Source organism: Lepidochelys olivacea, assembly GCF_965140295.1.
Source record: "Lepidochelys olivacea isolate rLepOli2 genome assembly, chromosome: 10".
Taxonomy (NCBI): Eukaryota; Metazoa; Chordata; order Testudines; family Cheloniidae; genus Lepidochelys; species Lepidochelys olivacea.
Window position 1 is genome coordinate 71,311,617 of NC_140420.1, and position 12,650 is coordinate 71,324,266.

Genomic DNA, 12,650 nt, shown 5'->3' on the forward strand with positions numbered 1-12,650 from the left:
CAGCTACAGGTAGCAGCTAAAATTTGCACTGCTAACTCTGGTGAAAAGGTGCACGTGAGTGTAACTAGGTGGCCAGGCCTCCCAAACCCCCTTACTTCTTTGCTTTAATTTGGCAGCAGTCCATGTTGTGTTCTTAAGCACCGCCTATGAAAATGGTCACATGTGCGCGGAGCTCCAACTAAATGCACAGCTCAGGGATGTCCCTTTAATTTTTGCCTTTGGAGTCCTGTTCACTGGAGAGGACTTACTCACTGATTTCACAGTATCTGCCACGGCCATTCAACATTATTTGCCCAGTGACAGTCTCCCCTGACTCCCCTTCTGCTTTGATACAGCCGAAGTCTAATTTCAGTGTTTTCTCCTCCATTCTTTTATAATATTTTTTGTCTTCTTCCCTTCTTTGGGCCCAGTTCTCTGAGAGGTGGAGCATCTGTCACTCCCACCAGTGTGGGTAGAATTCGAGGCCAGTCATAATCTTGCAGCATAGGGTCCTGTATTTCCAAAATGTGACTGAAATAACGGGGGGGGGGGGAAGTACTGTAAATGAAACTCAGGGTGTCACCATAAGCTGCTTAATAACTTTGCACTACTGCAAATCAGGCCTGTAACTCAGCTTCCCCCGTCTGAAATGGTATAATTCCTCCCTACCTCACGGGGGTATTGTGCGGTTTAATTGCTGTTTGTAAAAAGCACTATAGAGTTGGAAGTTGTCACAGAAAGGCAGATTACTGACTCCCTGTGAATCACTTTTCTGCCTGACATGCTGCTCCTCTGGCCTAGGATACCCTGTAAACTAAATAAAAGTGAAACAAGTTGCTCTCATGAGTCCACATTTATATTGCTGCTCTCAGTGGTCCCTAATGCTGGGGGGCATGTGTAGCATAGAATAGCATAGCCTCTGTGTTACTGCTGTATTACGCTGCAAAATTAGATACAAGAATAACCGCTCCAGTAGGAGTGCTGGCACATAACCATCCATTATATAGTGGGTGCTTTATCCTGTGAAACTTTAGGACCTTAATTCTGAGAGGCTTTGAACATGCCCTGTCAGGGTCTGAGCAGCTTGAATTCCTGTTTGCTTCAGTGAAAGTGACAAGCACTCAGCACCTTACAGGATCAGGTCCTCAGTCTTGATTCAGGCCAAATGTTCCCTGGAAGTTGTGGCTGAGTAAAGGCCTGGGTCTGGGCCCTGTCCCACCTGCAGTGATATAAATCCAAGTATGTCATTCTAAGGAGGATATTTAGTAGCAAAGGAACTGGAGATATCTAGGAGTTGGACACAGGGGACAATTTCAGCCTTTTGCAGTTCCTCCTGTGCTGCAAGAAAGAAAGGAGACTCTTTGTACAGGGTCTCGGTGTTATTCGGTGGCTTTTACCATGTAGGTCAGGGGTCTAATTCACAGGTGCCCATCCCTTTGTTTAGTCCTTTGCGCTTGTTTAAATGATGACCCCAGGGGCAGAGCAGGGGTGCACCACGCCTCAGCACAATAGTGGGGATCTGTCTGACCCCATGCTCACGATGAGTGTTGTAAAGCTGTTAGAATGTTGCAGCCAGTGATCGACATACAGTTCAGTTAAAGACATACCCTCTCCCTTCTTGTCCCCCTGCTTCATCCCCCCCACATACTCCCTCCCCTTCTCTTTTGTTTTTCTCCTTCCCTTGTTTTCACCCATTCACTGTCAGGAAGGGCCGCATCCGAAGGGCCAATGCAGCGCAGCGTGGCAGCGGCAGAGACTAGCACGACCAGCAGCTAAAACAGTGAGTGGATTTCTACTCCAGGGGGCAGTTTGAAGGCTGGGGAGTCGTCTGGATCGAGCATGTGATGACTTACGGGATTGGCTTTGGGACTGGTCTGCCGCAGTGCACGTGGCAGTGGAGGGGACCCCACCCCTTGTGTAGGAGGAGAACGCAACCTGCCCCCACAACAACTTCATACAGATAAACAGCCTCTCAGTGTAGCTGAAACAAATTACAATAAGGCATGTGCTGCGTTAAGTGTCTGGCTGTCTCTTGGAAGGCCCCTGGCATTGCTGTCAGGGAGCAGGGCTCGAGCAGTTAATGTCTGTCACCAGAATCGCACAATAGCGTGAGTTTAGATCCAGCGTCGACAGACGATATAAGGGCCATTGCAGCAGTTAAACGGGCTTCATCCCAAATATGATTTTGCTGCTTTCTTGCATTTCAGTGCAGTAACCAGAATGGCACTGCAGGACATGGATGGAATTAGTGTAAGAACTGATGTCATTTGTATCCTCTGCCCTGAAGGCAATGGCGGATTAGCCACTGGGCCAACGGGGCCTGTGCCCAGGGGCATCGGGCAATTGTGGGGCCCTGGAAGAATAGGGTCCCCGCACCCTGACCTGCTCTACCCACCCAGTGCTCCTTCTGGGGAGCAGGGTCGGGGCATGGGGGCTTGCCCCGCTCTGCCTGCCTGCCTACTCCTGCCAGGGAACGGGGTCAAAGCACAGAGAAGGGCAGAAGCAGCATGTCCCAAGCTGATGGGTCCTTTCAGTTGGCTGTGGGTCCAGCCCCACCTCTGCCTGGCTCAGGTCTCCATCCCCGCTGGGGAAAGTTAGTGCAGCTACATGACAAATGCAGCTAAATCAGGCCTAGATGGAGGGCTGAGCCAGAAGCCTGCAGCTGCAGGGAGCCCAAGGCAGCAAGGGAAAAGCAAGCTCGAAGGAGGCCTGCCAGGCCCCACAGCCAGGACAGGATTACAGGGACAGCTCAGAGAAGCTACAGCCAACTGGAATGACCATCACAGGCTCCACAGGGCTGTGAGATTCTGGGCACAGGTGGGGCCACTTACCGGAGTTATCAATCTGACTGGGAGGGGCTAAGGACTAAGCCAAGATGCTGTAAGAAACAAGAGCCCTCATGGCTGAATCTAGTCTAAAGTGATCCAGTCTGGGTGCCAGGCAAGGGAGGAGAGGCCAGTGCTCGTGCAGGGCCATGCCGTGTCCCCAGCGTACCCTGTGGGATGGCGGCTGGTCACACAGAGCCCACCTCTCCCAGGGTCCAGCCCAGCCCACCAGACCAGGCAGTTTGCAGAGCCAGTTCCCTGTGCCAGCCAGCATGGCCATGTGACCTGCAGCCAGGGTAGAGATTGGTGTTTGAAAGCCTTTATTTCAAGAACCTGGCTAGTTTCCAGGTGTACGTGGGGTTCCTGACCAGAGGTGCTCCTGCCGGGCGGGCCCCTGTGCCCCGACCCCATTTTCCTGGTAGGAGTGCCCAGGAGGTTTGGGGGGCCCCCACTTGCTCTGGCCCAGGGCCCCACAAAACCATAATCCGCCTCTGCTTGAAGGGAGTCTTTTTAACGGGATTGTCCCCTGTGCATTCACACTGTTTTTTGTCTTTCATTCACGTCTTTGTGACTGAATAAATACTGCAGAGGTCAACTCCAGCAAAACATAATAACATGTAACTTCTTCATAGCTCCTTTCATCCAAAGTCTCTGCAAACTGTGAGCCTGATCCTGCAAACACTTACCCCTGGACTGCCATGAACAATCCCCATGGAAGTTAATGGGACTCTTCACTCTAGAAAGGGCTATACCTGGTACTGTTTGCAATATCAGGCTCCACATAAATGCAGCACCCCACTGAGAGTGGATACATTTGGACAAGAGAACACTACCATACTCGGATGCAAAGTTCCCTGAGCTCTTGCATGTCCTGTGTTAACGTTTCGTCCCAAACACCCAAACACTCTCTTCCTTTGGCTGCACTGTCATTGCAAATGGCTCTTTGCTCATAATTGTACTAACCACCTGGAAATTTGTTGCTTCCTTTTATTGGTTTTATTTGTTTTCCAGTGTAGATAACATGCAAATTAACAGCATATCTTATACCATTTAGTAATACAACCATTTGATAATTTTAATATATTGGCAAATACAAAGAACAAGTTATTCTGGGTGTTGTGTGGGGGAGGGGGGTGGAATTTACTTAGAAATATCCCCTGGTATCCCTTCCAGCAGGGCCTTGCAGCCTGCCATGGAGGTCAGTAGACTCCAGCTCCCTCGGACTGACTGAGGGAAGTGAGTCCCGGACTTGAGAGCTCTGCACTGACCATGCTTTAGGGGAGACCCAAATAGCTTGTATCGAGAGGGAGGGTGCGCCAGTGCTCTGCCACTGAATTCCTGTGTGACCTCAGGCAAGTTATTTAGTCTCTGTGCCTCAGCTTCCCATCTGTAAAATGGACATAATAGAACGCCCTACCTCACAGGCGATAAATACATTTAAGAAGATTGTGAGGCATTGTGAAGGGTTTCCCACTCACCACAGGGTCTGGGAATTAGCACCTCCCCTACACCATCTAGCCCCCGCTTCTGTGGGTTATTCATGGTATGACCCCCTCACTCTCTTCATGACTCAGGACGCTCCTTCTTCATGACTCAGCCCTCCAGCCTGGTCACTATATAGTCCTCCCCTTCTAGGGTAGGAAAGTCCCACCATACAATATCCTTGTGCCATTTCAGACAGTCTTCTGTTTCAACTCCAGGTCCTGTGCAGCTTTGCCAGTGGCTGGTAGGGAAACCCAGTCCCGCCCACTACTTCAGCTTCCAGCCCCGGGATCCTACAATTAGCAACCTAAGTCTGCTCAGTCCGAGACTGTTGTTTTCCTGGGCTCTTTCCTGCCCCATTTCTCTATGTCCTTGCCTATCTCTGGGTTTCCACCAGAGATTCCTCCAGTCTCTGTGGCTACTTCACCCCTCTGAGCCTCTTGCCAGACTCCCTAATCCAGGACAGGACCCTCAGAGCTTTCTCTTCTCCTGGATTTCCTCCTTGTCCCTGACCAACTCCCTTTCTCTTTAGGAAGTAACTGCAGACCTCACCCCTTCAGCCACCTCCTACTTGCACTTCCTGGCTTTACACTCCTATCCCAGGTGGGCTTCATCTGCCATCAGGCCTATCAAGCCTTGGTTCCACCCCAGATGCAGCATCCTGGCCCACATTAACCCCCTGAGGGCTTGTGTGGGGGGTCAACACCCCATCACAGCTGCTCAGAGACTGTGGTGATGGGGCCATATAAGTTACTGAGATAAACAGAATCTTTGGTCGAGAACTGCACAGGGAAACGTTGTTGGCAGAGATACACAATGTACCCTGCTTGGAACTGGGTCTCCGAATCAGTCCAGGTGTGGTGAGCTCTGAAAATTCTCAGGTTGGAAAAAACAGCAGGAGCTGGAAAGTATCCACCAGTGCAAGGACCATGCTGTGATTCCTTAGCCCTTTCCTTACCTGGCTTGTGCAACACTACCAGTCGTAGGCGCCGACTCCGTGAAAAATAGTGGGTGCTCATCACCCACCGGCAGCCCCCCAAACAGCTCCGCCGCCTTCTCTCCACGCCTCCTGCCCGCCAGTGGTCCTGCCGATCAGCTCCTCTCCCTCCCGCTCAGTGCCTCCCACTCACCACGGATCCGCTGTTCAGCAGCATGCAGGAGGCGCTGGGGGGGGGGGGAAAGGGGAGGAGCGAGGGCACGGAGCCCTCTGGGGACAGGGCAGACTAGGGGCAGGGGTGGGGGCTTGGGGAAAGGGGTGGAGTGGGGTCAGGGCCAGGGGCAGAGCGGGGGTTGAGCAACCCCCAGCAACTCATGAAGACAGCGGCTATGCTGCCATTACCGGGCAAGGACATTAGTCTAGCTGCAGTGCTGTAGGATGTGGCCTTGCCTGGTGAGCTCATGCCATTAGCCAGGCATTAGAACCTATCAAGAGGTGAGAGAGACATACATGCATATGTAACAGGTGTCTTCCTGAACACACAGCTCTCTCTTTCCTTTCTGCGTGCTGCCACCCAAACAGGATCTTTTTTCTTAATTAGTTAATGTTTTATTAAACAGGAGGCACCTAGCTCAGAAGCAAGAGGTTTAACTCAGAATCTCACACAACCCATACAAAAATACTGCATTAAAAGAACATAAAGGTTGCAAAGTGAAGCGTGCAAAAGTCAGGTACTGGAAAGGTCAAGACTGCCTGTGCATCCTTAACTTCTACACTCGGATGTATGCATCACCCTACAGTCTTTAATTATATGATCGTGAGCTATTATTCCTGCAAGAGCCACAGGATGGACAGTGCTCAGTAAACATGGGCAATTGTTCTTTATTTCTTAGTGTTCATTGTGTGGCCCCATGTCTCATTTGCTGCACACCATCCAGCTTCCACACGGAGATTTTTTTCTTTCTTTATTGTCTTTTTCTATGTCATTCATCACTGCAGTGTCTGAGAACCTCACTAATCTCTATCTGCACAGCACTCTTGTGAAGCTGGGAAATTTTATTTCCCCATTTTACAGATGAGGACCCAGGTTACAGAGAGATCAAGTGAATTACTTGTGGTCACACAGCAAATCTGTGGCACAAGCAAGACCAGAATCCAAATCTTGGGAGTCCCAAGCCATGGCCGTAATCACAAGGCTATCTCTTCTCTACCAGGGGGCCTCTACGTTATTCACTACACACCATACAACATCTGCAGTGAAAGAGGAAAGGATGCTGTGGATACCACCCTCATTCATGACACACCATACAATATCTGCAGTGAATGAGGTGAGATGTTCAGATCCCCAGAATAAATCACTGCACAGCCTGGCCTCATTCATTCTCCAGCATGTACATTGCATGAAGCAAGGGTCCTGTGGAAAAACAGTGTGTGATCATGTAACTGAAAATGGTATCACATTGCAGAGGTATGGGGGGGGGGGGCAGAGCTAAGGTTATACTTTGGCTAAAGGAGATTCCCCTGAAGCTTGTAATAGCAAAGGGCCTATGACACACTGTAGTGCTCATTTCATCCAGTAGAGAGCAATGGTGCACATGTGTACGCGCACACATACACACTTGCCAGTTCAGTATAGACCAGTGGCTCTCAACCTTTCCAGACTTCTGTACCCACTTTCAAGAATTTGATTTGTCTTGCGTACCCCCAAGTTTCACCCCACTTTAAAACTACTTGCTTACAAAATTGCTGACTTTCTCATTTTTACCATATAATTGTGAAATAAATCAATTAGAATATAAATATGGTACTTATATTTCAGTGGATAGTATATCGAGCAGTATAAACAAGTCGTATGGAATTTTAGTTTGTGCTGACTTTGCTAGGGCTTTTTATGTAGCCTATTGTAAAACTAGGCAAATATCTAGATGAGCTGATGTACCCCCTGGTTGAGAACCACTGGTATAGACTACTAGAGCAATTGGCTCAGAGGGCTCAGTGTGCAAAGCCACTATGTGAACTAAGTCCCCCATTCAGTTATTTAAATTGACACTTATTCACCCAAAAGAGGCATCGTTAAGAAGAGGTTAGACAAACATGAGTCGGGGTGGTCTAGGTATGTAATACTGCCTGAGTGCAAGGGGCTGGACTAGATGACCTCTTAAGGTCCCTTCCAGCCCTGCATTTCTAAGATTCTGTGTGTGGAGGGTCTAAGGGCTGAGGTGAGCATCAGCGTATGGGATTTGAGTGTTCTGTTTTGGTGCGTTTGAAAACCGGGCCTAGGAACTTTTTAAAACAGTCATTAGAGCTCTATTATACCTGGCTGAATCCTTCCAACAAATTAGAAGATTTTATTAGTCTAGGATCTGAAAATAATTGCTGCCATTACTATTTAAACTGTAAGTGCTCCAGAGGGAGCAACCTAAGTGGGTCTAAAATGCATGCAAATAGCCTTAGTCACCTTAAAAATCCCATGGGCTTTATATGCATCATCCACCAATCCCTGACCCACATGCAGAGCACCCGCTGGCATCAGTGGATTGGAGGTATTTGTGTATCAACTGGTGGGGGCGGCATGTGGGGGTTCTGTAGGCGGGATGGTTCCTTCGGGTGGGGTGAGCACTGTAGTGCAGGCAGTTCCATGGGGCATGGCTGGGGTACAATGTACCTGGCTCTGAGAGGGGAAGCGTTAGCTCTGGTGACTGGAGCAGAAGCTTTCAGACTGACCCATAGTGTGTGCGCGTGTGGGCAGAGGCAAAAAGTTTCAACACAGAAGGCAAAAGCTGGTCCATTCAGCGTTTTACCTCAGGTTTTCCAAAGCGAACGCCCAGGTCTCTCTCTTGTTGGTTTTGATGAGCTCAGAGGGTGACTCAAAGCGCGAGGATATAGGTGGCGGTTACTGGCAACGCTCCCCCTCGCTCGAAGGCTAATAGAGCTCTACAACTGGTGTCCTCACCACCTCTCACATGGGGCTGTGTGAAATCTTGGACCCCTTTCTCCCACATCAGGAAGGGTGACCCCTCGCTTTGTCCCCCGCACACCCCTTCCTTCTTCCAGGTATCACTGGGCAAAGCCAGATTTGTCCCTCTCAGACATTTATACTGCACCCCACACAGAAAGGGGCAGGCCGCACAGTTCAAAACAGAGGAACTCCCCTTCCCTGCAGGTATGCACACAGACATGTCCAGTCAGACTGCACTGCACAGAGCAAACCTTTCCTCTTCACCCTGAACAGGGCTACCACCCTCTCCCACCCCTGTCCCACAGCAGAGTTGTTTGTTGGGATGAGTCTCAGTGCAGGGACATGGATGGGCCGCTTTTCAGAGGTGCTGAGCAGCCTCAGGTCCAGCCAACGGGAGCTGCAGGCGCTCAGCGGCTCTGGAAACCAAGTCATAAACTGTTCCCCAAGGGGCTGACATGGCAACAGTGTGTTGCGTTGTGCTGCAGCCACCTCATGCTTCACTGACAGCATTGCAGAGTCTTGACACAGCAACTTTATGCATTTAAAAAGTGTTGACCCTTGCTCTGTAGTGATAGCAACATGGCCAGTCCCCTGACACTGCGCAGAGATAACATGCTCTCCCCGGTTACTGAACACCAAAATGGGAAGGTGCTAAGAGGTTCAGAGATTAATTACCATTTAACTGGCCGTGTTTCAATCTTTGGAGAAGGCTGTAGTGAAGAAGACAGAAAGACCCAGATAATTTACCCTGGTGCTATATAATAGATTACCCTGTACTTACAAGGTCGCTAGTTACCATGTAATTAGAGTTCTGACACATGGAAGCCAGTGTTAGGCTTCTGAAACACCATGTTACCACTTCAGCACCTGGTGTCATAATAGCAGAGGGATGGCAGCAGAGGGCAGGTGAAAAACCTTGTTATGCACATATTGGAGGGTGTTAAATAGCTTAAAAATTCAAATGGGGCCAGGTGGATCTGGGGGGTGGGGAGAGAGGCCATATGTAGAAGAGAGGAGAGAGAAGAGACAGACCCAGGGTGTCTGAGATACACAGTGGAGAGGGAAGGAGATACAAACTATGTGTGTTAGGAGGTTTTGGACTGGAATAGCAGGTGTTGCTGCATTTCAGGATTGAATTGCATCCGCAGAGCTGGGGGACAGGAGGCCCAGGGCTTTGACAGAGCCACGGGACTGGATTAGCAGGGTACGGCACAGGTCCGGAGCACCAGCAGGACTATGTGAGGAGAATGCAATGCTGGAAGGTCAGGATGTGCTGCAGGTTGGGACTGAGGTACTTGAGTAGCGGCAGGTCAGGGCCCAGGACTGTAATACCAGGTGTTCCTGAAGATCAGGATTGAAGTGCACTGTGCCTGCCACATTGGACCTGCCCACACTGGGCCTGCCGCTAGTTAATGGTTCCTGTCCCTCATTTTCACAAGCATTAAATTCAAACACAGAGAGAGAGAGAGAGTTTGAAAGAGTGTCTTTGATTATAAAGCACATATTCCATTAACATCACACATCTCACGTGGAGCCAGTTCTGTCCCATACACAATCAAACCCCTGTAATGTGCACTTGTATCATTTCCCCTCAGGTCACATCCTAATTTCTTGGGGTAAACACTGTCCTCTTTGAATCGTGTGACGGGGAAGTTCACCACAGAGCTTGTGTGATACGGCAACACAAAGGCCAGTGCACTGTGAGGCTGAATGTACAGAGCAATCACATAAAGGAGCAGGGAGATAGGTCTCTGCTCTAAAAGTCTCTACTACAACCATACCTCAGATATTACTTCCTTGTGCAGGCAGGCTCCATGCCACAGCACCACATTACCAGAATGGTATTGACAAACCCAAAAGACTTCAGAGAAGAGCAGCAGAAATCATGCGGGGCCATTGATTTATGAAGATTAAAAGGCCTAACTATGTTTAGCTTGGCTAAGCAACGGCGAAGGGAGTGGATATGACAGTCTGCAAATATTGGAAAGCGGCAGGTTTTCAGAAGTGTCAAAGAAGTGCTATTTAGGGCTGAACATGGAAATTATCACTAGGAGCAATGGGATGGATATAAGAAAGGCAGCGTGAACATCAGGGAAATCTTGACAGTGAGATGGTTTTGGCTGTGGAGTATTTGCACATGGGAAGTGGTGGAAGCCCCTTTGGGATGTTTAGAGCTGAAGCCATCAAAATGTCCATCAGGGGACAGTCCTCCATTCTCAAAGGGGTGGTAAACTGAGTGGGACATAGCAGGTATTTTCCAACTCTAATTCCTTTGGTACAACATCTTTTAGTTTTTGGTTTATAGATATGTGGCCAGTGTGTGCTTGTCCATGTGTGTAATACACACGTATACAGAATTCCTGAAACATAAATATAGGGCCAGATCCTCAGCTGGTGTAAGTCAGAGGAGCTTCAATGAAGTCAGCTCAGGATATGTCTCATAATTTTTAAAGATAAACTTCTCCACTAAGTAAATGACCTAGCAAGGATATAATCTAGGAAGAAATGATGCCTTATGCATATCTGCATTGTGTCATTCCTCCCACCAGACACAGCTGAACATTAGCGGTTTCTGTATTTCTTTCTCTCCTTCCGTCCTTCCTCTTGTGGCTAACCCTAATGGAGAGATGGTGTCCAGAGAGACATCCGAAAGATTCATCTAGTTAAGACAGCTGACTATTCAGGGGCAACACAGGCTTCCAGCAAAAGCTTTCATTTCTGTCCCACCAGGGAGTGGGTTTAGCAAAATGCATCCCTTTAGGGGCTGGATGGCTCAGGGCCTCCGGTTGGCTTCAGGAAAGGGAGCCTATGGTGCAGGAGATGTCAGACAGCAATATCTGAAATGGCCTCTTAGTTCTTCCTAGCTCTCATGGCATTTAGGACCCAGGCATCTGAATATTCCTGGGTTTTGTTTTGCCAAATAAAGTTCAGAGAAGTGTTTTAATAAAAGACCATTAGGATAAGCAGGTCACTGGACACGGTGGGTTCTGGTCTATCGAGAAGTTCTGGAGACATAACCAAGCAGGACAGTGAACTGCAAGTCACTCTGATACTCTGAGGACAAATGCTTGGATAGAAAGGAACAGGGTGGGACTGTAGTCCCAAAATTCAAAATTAGCCTGTTAACGGTTTCCAGAAACAAGTCCCAGATCCATCTTCGGCATGGGCTACTGCTCCCCCTAGTGGTGCTTTGAGCTCTCCATTTTTCTGATGCTGCTGCCCTCTTGTAACTCACTCAGACACCTCCAGCAACTGTCCCCTTCTGCTTCCACTTTTCTGTAGGTGCTGTCACGTCCTGCAGCCTCCTGTTTCTGTGCCCCAGCACTTTTGCCCATGCATTATAGTCGTCTGGGACATGCAAGAAAAGAGCTCCATCCAGTGCGGAGCATTCACCTTGCTTGGCCTCAGGAAGTGCAGCCATTAGCATCACATATCAAATCACAGCATCATCACAGTGTCTAAAATGTGTGTGCTCCAAATCCTCTCTAGCGCTGCCTTAACCCTGGTTCTGCTTTCCTCATACTTCTCCCGCATTGACCAGTGTCAAAGCAGGCATTGCTTCCCTAATGGCATTGGCTAGTTTAATCACATCATTAGTGGGTGTGATGTTGCAATCCTGAATGTTGAGATCTTTATTCTGACATGGGATGTAGTGTGTTTGGTTGACATGCCATCCAGGCCTTCTCTGCCAATAACTGGTATTTGACTAGGCCAGCAATCAAAAGCAACTTCAGTCTGAAGTTGCTCAATATTTCTTTGAGGTTTTCAAGCTGATAACCCACTGTTTTAAAACAGAGTGAGAATCTCATCCTAAGGGGAGGGGTGAAAGCACCGTCACCCAGGATGTTTAAATAGACTGGAGAGGACAAAGCACTAGCAGAGGTACAGTAAGGAACTGTCCTGTAGTTGTTGGCCCACAAAAGATTGACTAAATGTGACCGAATGGATTTTGATGAGATGGCCCTGATTTAATGGGGACTGTCTACCTATCATATTTCTAAAGGATCCATCACCTTGGGGAAGCACTAAAGCTTTGTAGGCTAAAACTTCTGCTACATTTGCAGAACAATAAGGGGCAGATTTTTGAAATAGCCCTTTAATTTTTATACACACTTTCACACACATCTCTTGTTTGCACACACAATTTAGGAAACTGCATATGCAGTTTAGGCACGCAACTGTATGCATGAGAGGTACATCTGTGCAGTTTTTAATATCTGACCCAGCGAGTTTATTAAGTTATTATGGGCTGGTACAGTATCCACCCAGGGTAGGACAAGAAGTAATCAGCTTAGTTTGTAGCAAGTGAGATTTAGATTGGATATTAGGAAAAAATTTCTAACTATAAGTATAGTTAAGACCTAGAATGGGTTACCTATGGAGATTGTGCAACTTGTGCTTAAAAACCTCCAGTGTTGGGAATGCCACAAACAACTGTCAGAGATGGTCTAGGTATACTTGGTCCTAC

General features: G+C 48.5%; 1 protein-coding gene across 6 annotated transcripts in view; it reads left to right on the forward strand.

The window, feature by feature from the left end:
- Positions 1–12,650, forward strand: part of NTRK3 (neurotrophic receptor tyrosine kinase 3) — a 328,552-nt gene that overhangs the window by 284,968 nt on the left and 30,934 nt on the right. For 3 of the 6 annotated variants that reach the window (XM_084640450.1, XM_084640449.1, XM_084640454.1), the window contains 2 exons: positions 1,685–1,759; positions 6,438–6,551. The exons of 1 other annotated variant lie outside the window; for it this stretch is intronic. In XM_084640450.1, coding sequence (XP_084496576.1) covers positions 1,685–1,759; positions 6,438–6,551 — 189 coding nt within the window. The remainder of the gene's footprint in view (positions 1–1,684; positions 1,760–6,437; positions 6,552–12,650) is intronic. 2 more of the 6 variants (XM_084640451.1, XM_084640452.1) reach the window with 2 other exon arrangements.